Source organism: Gambusia affinis, linkage group LG10 (genome assembly GCF_019740435.1).
Source record: "Gambusia affinis linkage group LG10, SWU_Gaff_1.0, whole genome shotgun sequence".
NCBI lineage: Eukaryota > Metazoa > Chordata > Actinopteri > Cyprinodontiformes > Poeciliidae > Gambusia > Gambusia affinis.
This window is the reverse complement of record NC_057877.1, coordinates 11,274,452-11,288,912: the sequence shown is the minus strand read 5'-3', so window position 1 is coordinate 11,288,912 and position 14,461 is coordinate 11,274,452. Positions and strand designations below refer to the sequence as shown.

The 14,461-nt window shown below is 39.1% G+C and overlaps 1 protein-coding gene across 2 annotated transcripts; it reads left to right on the top strand.

Moving 5' to 3' along the window:
• The first annotated feature begins 1,498 nt into the window (after positions 1–1,498).
• On the top strand, positions 1,499–12,856 carry tmem59l (transmembrane protein 59-like). 2 transcript variants are annotated; one of them, XR_006371857.1, is made up of 9 exons: positions 1,499–1,879; positions 3,033–3,138; positions 3,476–3,570; positions 3,755–3,907; positions 8,656–8,761; positions 8,983–9,097; positions 9,550–9,667; positions 11,006–11,807; positions 11,918–12,856. XR_006371857.1 is itself a non-coding variant. In XM_044128650.1 (8 exons), exons 1-8 carry the CDS (start codon positions 1,541–1,543, stop codon positions 11,162–11,164), a joined length of 1,191 nt encoding a protein of 396 aa, XP_043984585.1. In that variant the 5' UTR covers positions 1,499–1,540; the 3' UTR covers positions 11,165–12,856. The 2 variants fall into 2 exon arrangements, 1 of the variants encoding a protein (XP_043984585.1); XM_044128650.1 differs by having other exon boundaries at positions 11,006–12,856.
• Positions 12,857–14,461: the final 1,605 nt, after the last annotated feature.

Genomic DNA, 14,461 nt, shown 5'->3' with positions numbered 1-14,461 from the left:
ACCTCGTTACGTCTCCAGCTGCTGCAACACTTAGGTTGGGTTTCCTCCTCTGACTCAGATCTTTAGTGTTTCCAAGCCTGTTCCCTCCCAAATACTCACACACACACACACGCACACACACACGCCTACATACACACACCTTCTCAGATGTTAAAACAAGTCCTTGGCATAGAGAATGACAACCAATTCAGGAAAATGAAACAAAACATTTTCATATATTTGTTGACATAAATATTTCTTTCTAACATGAAAGTAGGGTTTGAAGAAACAGACAGTTTTTTTCAGGATATTGATTTCCACACCAGCTTGAAGGAATTTCTTTATTGTGATTTCTGGATATTGGAAGATTTTTCCTCACATTCACCTCTTGGTTCAGACTCTTCCACAGATATTTTTGGTATCAAGATCAGAACTCGCTGCTCATTTTCCGTAGGGATTCATTTCACAGGTCGTCATTCTGAAATTACACACAAAAAAAAAAAAAAATCTGCTAATTTAAATTTTGAATAAGGAACTGGTAGTGAAATAATATTTGTTGTGATTTGTGTGGATTCTTTTTCTCATAACAAGAAATTTGCTTAAACACAGGAATATATGTTTTATGCATCCTAAATCAAAATGTTCTATGTTGGTATGGTAACACATAGTTCAATGTATTTTGAAGAAAAGTTGCTTTTTGGTCCAATTATTCACCAGCTCACACATTAACTCAAACATAAACCAGTTTGAGAGGAACCTTTACTTTAGTGACCTCCCAGCTTAAACTGGAACCTCTGACACACCAATTTCTTGGGTTTATTAATGGGAAATCCCTGGGAAAATCAAGGTATCCACATATTTTGCCATTGATTCCTAATTTTTGACCAAGTGTTTCCAAGTCTTGGTCATTACTCTGCTTTCCATATCTTAGATGTTTTTCCGCTTCAAAAACATCTGCTTTCAGTTGATGGGTCTCCAACTACATTATTTCAAATGTGGGTAGAGAAGAAGAACAAAATGTGGTTTTACAAAACAAAGCAGATTACGTTGTTCATTGCGTCTAAAGTGTCTATAAACATAAATGTGTTTGTGTAAAGATGTTGGATACCATTAAAGCACTGTTGACCGGGGACAGACTTCTGCCTCCATGATCAGATTAGGCAATTATACAAGAAATGGTGGATGGATGGATGGATGGATGGATGGATGGATGGATGGATGGATGGATGGATGGATGGATGGATGGATGGATGGATGGATAGATAGATAGATAGATAGATAGATAGATAGATAGATAGATAGATAGATAGATAGATAGATAGATAGATAGATAGATAGATAGATAGATAGATAGATAGATAGATAGATAGATAGATAGATAGATAGATAGATAGATAGATTAGCAGGATGAGTCATTACGGCCAACATCATCTTTCCTTACCATCTTCTAACTGTGTGTGCCAAAGTCATCAGAGGCACATTACACACTGCAGTGAAGGATGCGCTGCAGGTTCAGTTTAAAGAAGAACGGCGCGTTGGTGCGTGCGTGTGCGCGCGCGGAATGGTGATGATGCGCGTGACGCCACGAGCAGGAGCGGATCGGAAGAGCAGCAGACAGACAGGGCACGAGCCGAGCCGAGGCAGCAGCAGCAGCAGCAGCAGCACCATCCCAGGTAGCTCAGTGCCGGTTGAAGGCCGACTCTCCGCTCCTCTCTCCAGGCTCCGTCAGATGCTCCGGTTCGGCAGCAGCATGCGCGGCTGGTTCCCCGCCCTGCTCTCGGTTCTTCTCTCCGGGCTCGCTGCAGCGACGTCCTCGGATCTGTTTGACAACCAGCTGGGTGACATCAATTACTGCAAAAAACAATGCCAGCTTACCATCAAAAACAAAAGCCCCGCTAAAGTAAGTTTTTCCCGTGCGCTTGGCTGTCTTTGAAAGGAAAATCTCGTTAGCACTGGCTGAAAGCGGGTACGATCGTTATCATAACCTATATTTCAACACCAACATCAGCGTCTTTTATGACGAGCTATTTTCGGTGGTTATGGTGTGGCAGTTATAATGAGTAGCTGAGGTAAACGCATTTCTGCGCAGCTAGATCCAGGCTCGGACATTTCTCTGCATCTTCTTGGATGCGCTTTACGGGGCGCACAATTAGGCCGAAAAGATGCAGCTCATTTTCGTCTGCGCCCTGGAGGCAAGTCCAAGATGTGGACTGCATCCAAGACTCATCCCGTGATTTAACCTACTCAACACTGCACCATGACAGATTAGGATCAGGGGATACCAGTTAGTGAGAGTTTGCGGTTCTTTCTGCGCACAGAAGGAGGCCAAACTGGACCCGAGCGGGATGCGGGGATGAAGGACATTTTTCTTGCGGTTTCTTTGATTTAATGCGGTTAACTCTGCAGCCTTTATCCGCTCTCCCCTCCCTCTGCTTCTCTGCTGCCTTCAGGTGTGGTTCAGACATCCTGCAAGGCTGCGAGGAGCAAACCTGCAAAGCGAGCTTTATAGCACGCTCGAGAACTGTGCGATGCGAAAGAGTAAGAATGTAGGCTTATAATGTATATTTATCGGCCTGCTTTTGTTTATCGTGTTTTGGGAAATACATTCAAACCAAATATTGTTTGCTGAAAAACGAACAGGTCTTATCTCGGCTTTCTCCGAATCATCAACAATCCCCCCAGAAAAGATGCTGAAAAAGCTGCAGTAAATATTTCAGAGGATCTCTTTGTCTCTCCCGTGCTCGCATTGGACGCTAGAGGGTGCCGTTTCTACAACTAGCAGAGAAAATCGAGACCCTTCCTCCCCGCTCTCCCCCCACCATCACATTAAACGTTTCACAAGTCTAAATCAGCCAGCCTTGTTCATTACAACACGTTTTCCCTGACAGTGTCTAGGAGTCTGTTATAAACTGTATATGACAGCCCATAATATGACAGCCGCACTGTGTCATTGCTCCATCCTTGTCACATTCTCAAACAAACTTAAGTGGACTTTCTCCCAGACTACCAGGGGATGTTTTTAATTTTGTTTCCCCTCTCTGTCTGGCTGGTAGGACTCCATAATGAACGCCTGTCACCGCGGCTGCCGCCTCTACTCCATCTGCCAGTTTGTCAATGGGGACGCCGGCTTTAATACCAGCAAGGAGGAGTGTCAGGGAGGTGAGTCAGTGAGGCAATCTTTGCATGGGACTGTTTGTCTTTTTGTCCCCAGATAGAATCATTTCACAGATATTGCATCACTGATGGAGACGTAAGTGACCAATGGCGGACATTTGGGTCAATTTGGAGGGTTTTTTTTAATTGATATTTTCTTGCAGCAAGAGGCTAGTCACCCTTTTCAACTGCCACATTGAAAATCAATCATGTGATTTGCCATCCATGCAGGTGTTTGGTTTCAGTGGAGAGAGAATTCTCTCCGCAGGAGCCAGCAGAAGCAAATTCTCCCTCGTTATCGTGCAGCCTGTCCTTTATTCCGTCCTCCTCTTTTTCTGTGCAGCTTGCCAGGAGGCATACATCAAGCTGCTGGAGCAGGAGGCCTGCAGCACCGGCTGTGCCAGCCAACCCTCTGAACCTGAGATCATGAGGAGGAAGGTGAGGGAAGATCAGCTCTGTACACATCAAATTCACACTCCCATACCTACGTGCTGCTTTTCAAAACGAGCAAGACTCACCAGTCACCGCTGGAAATTACCACTACAGACACGTTTGCATACACACTGAGGTCAGCCAGGCTTTTCTGGTCTAACTGTTTGACCTGTTCCTGTCTCTTTGGCAGCTGAGGGCCATGACCTTGCGCCCGAAGCCCCCCTCTGTGATGGAGGCCGTGTCCAGCTGGTGCAACGACATCGTCAGCTCGGCCCAGAGCTTCATCTCCTCCACCTGGACCTTCTACCTGCAGGCCGACGACGGCAAGGTTGTGGTTTTCCAGGTAAGAGGCCCGACCAGATTTTAAAAGTGCTTTTTAATTTCAAAGAAGAGAACGTTAATACAAAGTTATTATTTACGGGGCAGTTGTTTGCTTTTATATTTTTAGAAACTTAAAATCCCATTTTCTTCTACTTTTTTTCAAAACCAACAGAAACCTATTAAAGTATTTTCATTCCAGTAAACCTAAGCCACTTCACAAGCCAGAAACATCCAATTCTTATTTGATTTCTTAACAGAGCGCTTTGGTTTAAATTCAGCTCACATCAATTGAATTAATTCAAAAATACTCCAGTGAAGTAGACAAGTGAAGATACTGTCGCTGCGCTGTGAAATGATTTCACCCTCTCACAAACTTCCTATGTGCTTTTTCCTCATACTTTAATATTTCAAACGATCAAACACATTTTAATCAAAATAGTGGTTATTTTATTTTTAAGGTAAAAGATTTCAAACCAAAATGACCGCATGAGAAAATACAATTGGCTCAAAATGAGCCATGGCCATTTTCTTTATTTCATATGGTTGCAATTTGGGGTTTAAAGGAACTCAGCAGACCCCTGCAGATTATTTGATGCTGCACTCTGTTTCCTGTTAAGATTGGGAATTGTACCCTCCACTCTATGCCTCTCCTAAGGTTGGATGAGTGCCAGCAGCTGTCGCAGCCATTTGGCAGTCATCATGTACTGAATGTGCTGCATGAGTGAGCATGCAGCTGGGCAGGGAAAGGTGGCTGAGTTGTGACAGTGACAAGCTAATTTTTTTTATTCTCACACAACTTTAAAGGTTTTAAACATCCTTTTACATTATGCCATGGCACTCAGTTTAGCCTCACCGGTGAAGTCACAATTAAATGGGACACAATGCAGAATTTAACAACCGCATAATGGCTATAAATGAAATGTGAATGTGGCAATTACATTCTACCAAAAATATTAAGCGACAGCATATAGATTTGTTATAATTTCACTTCCCTGAAACATCTTGACCAGTTGTTCTTAAGCGACTAGGTAGGTGCATTTCATTTGAGATTGCGTCCAGATAAAACATTCTTCGCCTTGTTTAACTTTGAAAAGTTCGGTTCATGCAACTTTTTTTTTTTTTTTTTTTTTTTTTTTTTACAGAGATGCAATGTTGCATTGCTTTCTAGAAGAGTTTTAAGAATCTTAAACTAAAGTCAACACAATAAAACACCCATCTATTGAAGCTGTGAAAAAGATTTGCTTTGTGAAACCACCAGGCTGCACAATCAAATCCTGCAGTTTTAAAAAAGCTGACCAGAAACCTGCATCTCTCTCAACTGTTTGGATGCATGGATGACAGTTTTAGCTGCATAATTGAACGTTTCAGAGGGAAATGATAGTGTTTATGCTCTCTAACCCTCACAGAAGAGCTTCTGTATGAAAAGAGCCCTCTTCATGTGGGAACTCAGAATTGCGTCTGAGGATTGGTGCACTAACTTGGCTGTCAGGCAGTGCATCCTTCTCAGAGTTGCTTTTGGACTTGGTGATGGGTGTTTGCATGCAGAACAACACTGTGAAGGGAAGCCTGCCTCAGCAGGGCTGCAGGGAACCTATCAGGCTTATGTTTAGCTTGCAGTTGATACACTGCCAAAAATGTGACAGGTTCAGACTTGAAAAAATAAAAAATAAAAAATAACTAAAAAAATCCAACACACTTAGGGATGGCAAAGGTGGGAAACGCTCTCTGAAATACAAATTACAGTATGAGAATATCCACAAAGGGCTGACAATCTACAAGCAGCCATTGCTCTGGTTGTGTCTAACTTTGTTTTCAGAAATACACATTTGAAATGAGATACCAGATGTACGAAAAAAAGCTTTCCTTCCCCCCATTCTCTGTCATTAAATCAGACCACACTTCTATGACCATAATTTTAGTTGTTTCTGTTTGCTAAATGCCAAAAATAATGAGACAGATACAAGTTTTTATAGTTTTCCATTTGGTAGCTTTGCCTTTTAACAGTATGACTTGGATTAACTTTCTGTGTGTCCTTCTACAAGAGTTTCACAGTTTACTGAAATTTTGGCCCATTCTTGATAAAACTTGTGGAACCGAGTCAGGTTCAGATTTATTGTCTAATTGGAAGACTCATTTGTATCCAACTAAAAGTTTTTTTTTCTCATCATGATGCAATGTATTTTTATGAAGCAGCCAACAGTTGTCCCTCCTGCAGCAAACAGGGCCATCTGGGGATGTGCTCAGCAAATTAGCAAGGCTGTAAACGTTGCAATGTTTTGTTTTTACCACTTATCCCCATGCAAGTAAAGAACAAGGAAACATAAAAGGAACATTCAAAAGATTTAAAGAGTCTGCAGTTTTAGCTGATCGATTCGGTGTGATTCAGTGCGGATTTGTCTTTGTTGGTAATGCATTTAGCACAGGAGTCTCAAACCCCCGATCTAAAAACTGGTGCCGCGTAGCTTTTATATGTGTTTGTTTCGCTACATTAAATGATGAGGCCATTCAGCCACTTGGTACTGAATTGTGTTGATGATAAAATACACTATCAACTACTGGCCATCAGGTGAAAATGCAAGAAATTATTTTAGTTACCGTAAATCCAATATGGCCGACAGACAAAAAAAATCATGCCAACCGACCCTGTCCCTCCTTCTACTGTAGACGACTCTACAGGTAAAAAAAAAAAAATATATTGTGACATCAGTTAACTCCTAAAGAACAATACTGCTGGTGTGTTTCTCAAATAACAACTTTGTATTTGGAGAAAATTACAACTGATCACCTAATATATATATATATATATATATATATATATATATATATATATATATATATATATATATATATATATATATATATATATATATATATTTTTTTCACAAGAAAAAGAAAATAAAAAACAATTAGAAAAAAAAGATCATAATTCATGATAATAAATCAATAACAATAGACACATTGTTATTTATAGACACATGATCAATATCAATAGATAATACGTCTGACAGAATGTTCAATAGTTTCGCTGAACTCCGATCCAGAACCGCACAGCATTCTGGGGGATGTAGGCAAAGGAAACGCTTTGATTGCTCAAAGGAAGGTTGGTGGCATCAACTAATTCACTTGCTCTTTGGTTACCTAGCAACAACCTGTTGAGGATCTTAGGGTTACCTAGCAACAACCTGCTGAGTAACTTGTAGTTTAAGGTTACATTATCAAGGTTAAAGAAAAAAGAACAGAGGGATGAAAACTGTGGATTCACCACCAGTTTGGCAGTATTTCACATGGAAGACACTCAGGTATGTCCAAAGCGTAGCCAAGAAATATTCATTTAAAAGCCATGAACCCTTCAGATAAGGCCTCCTATTCCAACTCTTTTTAATACAGAGTACATTTATCTCTTCTTCTGATCATTTCAGTCTACAGCACACTAAAATCACCCATATACCTTTTTCTCTCACAGTGTCTTACACTGGTGCTACATCTTGTTTCAATACGCTCGGTCAGGAAAACATGACTCATGGGAGCTTTCCTAAATTCAGTTGTAAAATTTTGCCATTTTGGGAGGTGAACTAACCTTGCATTTTTCCACTGTGACTCCAGGACGCTGCAGCACTTTGTTGTCTCAGACTAGTGACTGGCTTTGGTTGCTGCAAACCAACATTCTGGTGCTACTATAGGAGGTTCAGAGCTGGATGAAACACATAAATTAATACATGAACAGGAAAAAAAAATAAAAATACAGTTGGGAGGATTCAAGCTGCAGCGGGAGATGATTTACCGTATGTGTTGTTGCTGAGGCCAGCAGCACTATTATTAAAAGTGACTGCAGCTGCTGCTGTAGGGAAAAGAGGGTCAGCAGTGGGAAAGCAAAATCCTTTTTTAATGAGTCCTCTGGGTGAACCAAAACCACAACAGTGAAAACAGTGACGACAGGCAATCTTATGTGTTTAAGATGTTTTTGTTTTTTTTAGAAACTACCTCAGTACTAAGTTAAAACCCATTTAAGTGAGTGAAATGAAATGAAGGAACACAGAAAATCTTAAATAAATAAAAAAAACAAACCCTGTCCTTAATGAGCTTCAAGGAAAATGATTAGTGCTCATAAAATTCTGATGTCAGATGGAAACTTTTAGTTTACCAGAAAATTATTGTATTCAAAAAGTTCCTTCTTCTGTATGCTTTCTAGCCACATTTAAACATTTCAGATCATCAAACAGTTTTTGTGGGTTAAAAAGGTAATCCGAGTTAATGCGAAAAGCAGTTTTCCATCTAGGATTTTATTCAAACCAACCTGGCCCTTTGTGAAAAAGTAACTGTGATAAGTAATGTGCTAATGTTTTCTTTTACTGAAGTCTAAAGGCTTAGAAAGTAGAAACATTGCTTTGCTTTCAAAACAATTCTCAGCTGTAATTTTGGAAGAGTCATTTTAATAAGCAAAACACGCAAGAATTTGTATGGAAAAGATATATTTTCTTTGCACCATAAACTAAAGCTGTCAACCCAATCTTGAGGGACGCCATAAAGGTTACAGATTATTATTTATATAATTCTTGTAGAACAAGGGGCTTAATATGGTTTGGTGTGATCTTTGAAATATTGTCTTAAGTGGCTCATCAATCATCTTCTGTCTAGAATAATGGTACAGATCTGAAATCTGTATATTAATGAAGAAAGGTGGAAAGTTGTGCATGAAATTGGTGAAAGTTTTCTGTCTATATTTCCACTCGCGATTAAATATCTTTCTGCTCTTGTTTATTGTGACGTCAGAGCCAGCCTGAGATGGAGTACTCCATGCCTGAGCTGCAGGCTCCTCGATCCAGCGTGGCCGACAAACCCTGGCCTCAGGTCCACTCCCACACCCAGAGACCCCATGGTAGGAACATTTTCACAACACTTACAAACAGTCATGTCACTTGGATCAACATTCTGGCTGTAACAATCAGTCCATGGAGCTGTCCTGACCCTAATGGTCTCTTGCATGAAATCCCAACATATTGCGTTGAACGTCGTTGGTGTAATGTGGCAAAATGCGAAAGAGTTTAGTGAGTATTGAGCATGTCAGCAAAGCAGAGCCTTTTTCTAATTGTCTGGCAGGCGTTAAGGGGCGAGGAGAAAAAGGAGCAGGCAAGCCAGCGATCAAAGGGAAGCACCCCATCCAGCATGCAGATGACGCTGCAGCTGACCACGACTTCCTGGGCTGCATGTCAAGGTCAGAAACCTTTGAGAGAGAAAAAAAATATATATATTTTTGGTGATCTCATTGACATGATTAAATGAATCACAACTTGTTTGTATCAAATATTATTCATGCTAAATTTGAGATCAGATGCACCAAAGCTTTCCACCCATTCCTTGTTCTTTTTCCTCCTATTCGGTTGTAGCTTTTGATAATCTTTGTGGCATCAGTCCACAGTTTGAAATACCTCCTGGCACTAATATTTGACTGAAAAAATTAGAACATGTGATCATAACTGGGATTATCTCCATCTCTGGACACCAAACCTTGTACTTACTTGACTGCACTTGCAGTAAATGAGTGATAACATTTAACAGAGAATGTTATGCATTTTCATTTTTGACTGGTGTAGTTATGAATGTTTCTGTGTTTTTTTTGTTTTTTTTTTAGTGTCTCAGTGTCAGTCTCCCTCTTCCTTGTTTCAGACGCTCAGGTCTTCCGCGGTGGATTTTAGCTGCGTGTCTCTTCCTGTCCATCATGGTCATGTTGTGGCTGAGCTGCGCCAGCCTCGTCACCGCACCAGAGCAGCACATCAAGACGCAGGTACTTACTCAGAAGAGTATCTCCACGTTCTGTCCCCTGCTGTATTCTCCTCCTCTGCCTGCAGTTTTGGATTATTAGTGAAGCATACTATAGCTTGGCAGGAAATCCCGGAAGATGAATTACAGTGTTTCTGTTCAGTTTATTAAATCCCTTTTCATCACCAAATCCTTGTTACGCAACATATATTTTTGTGGTTAAATAGTTTTAAGCCTTGCCCTATGTCGATCCACTTTAAAATTTTTAGTTGATTATTAATATGCTAACAAAGTATTAGCGGTGCACATTATTAGCTGCACTGCTAATAATGTGCAGCAGCAGCTATGAAACATTAGATCAAACTTTTAAAAAAATCATAATGTTCTGTGTACATTTTAATATGACTCCGCATTAAATGTGTGCATAAAAAAAGAGTAAGAGCCCACCAAGTACGTCAAGCAGTTGCGTGTAAGTTTTTACATATTGATATTTTGAGCCTGACTGGCATTTCACACACATGCCATTCTGTTAAGATGGTTGATTTAAAGATCGACTATCTTTGAATCCGATGTTGTAATTAGTTCTAGGTCGGTGAATGGTTACAATTCGTTTAAATATTTAACACGGTGGTGTCCAAAGTCAGTTCTCAGTGGCTGGTATTCTTCAAGTTTTAGTTCTTCATTTTCATGTGTTTTTAAACGCATCAAAATAAATGGCAAGATAGGGAGCAGTGTTGCAGCAGATTTGCTTAAATATCACTGGGTTACAAAAAATAATTTTTGATAGTCGTCTATGTTTTTTTAAAAATCTGAATTAGGACTATTTTGCACTGCTGAATCCCAAAATGATCCATTTTTCTCAGTCAGGTTCGATTTTTATTCTAATTCGATTTGGAGACTCACTAAATTGCTAACATTTTTGTGACATTATTTGTTAATTTCCCTTCATATTTCTTATCCAAAAAATGATATAGGAGAAAAAAAAGTTTTCTAACAGAGTGTATTAAATGTTAACAACTTGGATTTCTGTAAATTGAACAATAAACACTTATAGCGGTAAGTACATGTAAACTGAACATTACGTCCTGACTGTGTAAAATTCTCCATCTCTTTTCTATCCTGTTGGAATCTCTCCCCCTGTTCAACACTCACTGATCCATACATGAGAACAAGTCGTGCATTTGGATGCTCATGTTGCACCGCTCAGGCTGACCCGATTGAGCAAAAACCAATGTGATTTTTGGATTCAGCACATCAAAATGACCCTAAAACAGTCGAAAAGCCCCTGACAATTTTTTGGCCAGTGCAGTCATGTCCTTGTTGGCTCTTTGCTATTGTCTTGCTTTTTCTTTGCGTTTCTCAGCTGAGCATCAATGGAGATAAGGAGTTTATGGAACATGTGCACAAGGTCAACCCTTTCCATCTGAGCTCCATGATCGCCGTCAGTGTGAAGCAGTCGGAGGAGACCCAGGAGGCAGGACCACTTCCGGTCAAAGTTGATCTCAACAAAACCTGTGTTTAGAGAGAAAGCTGCTGTTTCTTGTTACTTTTGGTAACCACGTGTAAAACATGTGGCCTGTCATCAACGCGCCACTCAGCAGAGTTTTTAAAATAGGCTACGTTTAATAAAAAAGCACGGCTCCATGTCCTGTTTATTCAGAATGATCAATAACATCTCGTGTCAGCAAGGTGTTTTTTTTTCTTTCTCTTCTTCAGTTTTTCATTGCAAAGTCCACTTTTCTGCAAGCTCATCCTCAGATTATCATTAACGATCCGCTTCGCTCACCGCGGAGAGACGCAGCCTCGTCTCACATCCACACATGAGACGAGCACAGAGGATAGATTACAGCTGAGAGCTCCGCTGTCATTTCTAATGTTGAGTTTGGACAAACGCAGGAGATTCGTGTTAGATTTAATTTATCTCATTTTCGCAGAGCTGGGATTAATTAAAATGGCTCGCTCAGACTCGAGAGATGAAAAGCGGTGGGAGAGAGGAAGATGAATGAAAGGTGAGCAAAGTACTTGACAGCACCGCAGGAAACAAACACAGTAACAAATACGCAGTTTATGATCTGTTTACATAATCAGCTTTATGAGCTCTTCAGAAATATCGCCTTTGCAAACGGCTCTGAAATTGAAAATCCTCTTCTTGACATCGTTCTCAGGTGAGTAATCCTCACCAGGGAGACAAAAACTAAATTAGCGTCTTTCTGTAATCTAATTCCTGTGTGTGTGTGCGTGTGCGTGTGTGTGTGTTTGGATAAATCTGCAACAGCACTCATTCATCTGCGGAGAACAAATTCAGACGACAGCATCTGGGCGTGCTGACTGGAAACGAGAAAAGCTGAAGCTGTTATTTATTTTCTTCCCTATTTATTCTGAATCATCGACATAAGTAATCTGCTGAAGTGTTACTGAAGTGCCATGGACATTTAATGCATCACACAAGTGTAACTGCTTTTTGTGTATGACCATTACAGCACAGACCTTACAGAGAAACACACAGGACAAGATGGCACCAGATACTGTATTAATATAGCTATGATTATTATCTTATATCACTTCAAGACTTTGTAGCTGTTACCTGTGCCATGTGCTTTCCAATAGCTGACTATTTTGTATGTCCTAGGAGCACATATTGAAGGATAACCCCTGTAATAATGTGTAATGCAAAGCTTTGAACATAGACCTTTGTTATTGAACAGAATTGCACAGTCTTAGAGAAGATATTTTGTTTTCCTCTCTGTGCTTTTGGTGTCCCGTAATGCTCTCTTTTAACCCCCGCTATGTAGACAATTAACCGTGCATGCAAGTGATAAATCCTTTTTTTTTTTTTGGTTTGTTTTTTAGATGATAGTTTGTTCTAAGCACTCGCCATGCCAGTAACGACACTTCTCTATTGTGGACTTGTGATTTTTTATTTTTCGGTTTTATGTGTTTATATTTACAGTTAACCTACAACATATAATAATGGTTTATAGCTAGGACCCTAGTTTAAATAAGCCATCTGATCAGTATATGTGCAGCTTCAAACTCAAAGTTACAGGATATGAATTTCCAACTGTATTTGTTTCTTTTGACTGTTTATTTCCAATGAAACGATACAACATGATGAAATAAAGTGTTTTCACTGTAACTCAGTAAAATATGCAAGCGGAAGTTTTTGTTTTTGTTAGTAAGAAGAATATTTAATAAATGGATGATTGACATTATAGATTCAGTGTCTGTGTTTTTCCTTTTTCAAAGTTCTTATCACTTGCAAAATGTTCATTGCTTTCATAAATGTGAGAAATAAATGGTTCTGTGCAAAGGTTTTAAGTCAGTACTAATATGGTGATACTTCCAGGAAGCCAGACTTCCCTGTATCTAAAAGTCATTGGAGGTTTTCTCTCATTTAAGCTCAGATAACTGAAGAACCAAGAAGAAGTCCTGGGTTTTAAAAACACAACTAGAGCAGACGGACAGTGTCTAAATATAAAGTCATGAAAAAATAAAAAGGCCACTGCAAAGATCCAACTTGCTGCATGCGATATGTCTGGAGTTGCTTTTAATAAAGCAGTGCATCACTTCTTAACCCAGTCAAAGACCATTTAGAGCCACCCTCACCTGCATATTGGTGGGGAACTTTGTATTAACTATCTTCTTTAAGAGCATTTTGATGTGCAGAAGGAAAGAATCTGGAATCAAACTTGCAACTTTCAGATTCCTCTCTTGCTGTTGAGTCTTCTAGATTGTTGTGGTTCTCAAACTTTCTACAAGATCAGCCTGAGTCACTGCAACATTTTTGAGGCAATTTTGTCAAATTAATTTGCTTCAGTCTGTGTTTTAATTCAAATGTAGAGTAGCCTTTCACTAGTCTGTAGTTATTTTACTAGTCACTGTGAATTTCCTAGGAGTTTAATCTACAAAAAACACAAAGGTAATTAAATCATACAAAAAAAAATATGTATGCCCAGGTAAAATGTTCATCCTACAATGTAGTGTAGTTAGCTCTGGTTTGCAATACACTGTGCACAGACATTTTTTTAAAAATAAAATAAAATCAAAATAACTTTATTTTGACTTACCTGTTCAAAAAGTTTCACAACTCCAATCTCTTAAATAAGATGTTTATTATGTATTAAAAGAAGATCATTAGTTGTTTAATATGATGTGAAAGCAGTACAACTAAGTACAACAGTAACTCTAAAACTTCAATTTAGCCTTTATCTTCACCTCAAACATTAAAATTAGCAGCTTTTCAAAATTCATCAGAACAGCTTGACCTGAACAATATACTAATATATGAGAACATATTGATTTGGCAATAACATTCATTTAAGGTAATAAAAGCTTTGTGCAAAAAAAAAAAGAAAAAAAAGGAAGAAATAAAAGAAGCAAATCTGAAAATCATTCAGCAACAAAATTATTCCTTGAGGACATAATGTATCAAAATGTAATCTTCTGATTTAAAAAAAACAAAACAAAAAAAACTCCAAAAAAGCATTCAGCCAGAAATGCATTCAAATGGCGTAGTAAATAGAAATTCCACTTGGGGGCAGCAAAGTTCATGAAGTCTGACAAGTGCTTCGCGCTTCGTGTTGTCTGTTTTTATCATATTTAAGAAAATCTAAAGCAAAACTCTCCTGTTTGGGTTCAAAAAAAGTTCAGACCAGAGAAGAAACTGTGGACAAATTTCAAATCAAAAAATCTGAAAAAGAAGATTTGGAGTTCATTTAGGATTTGTGAACTTGTTTGACAGACAGTTATGTAGTCTTTTGAAATGCATCTTCGCTAAGATGGCCGAGAAAGAAATTTTCACAGAAAACAAAACAGTTGA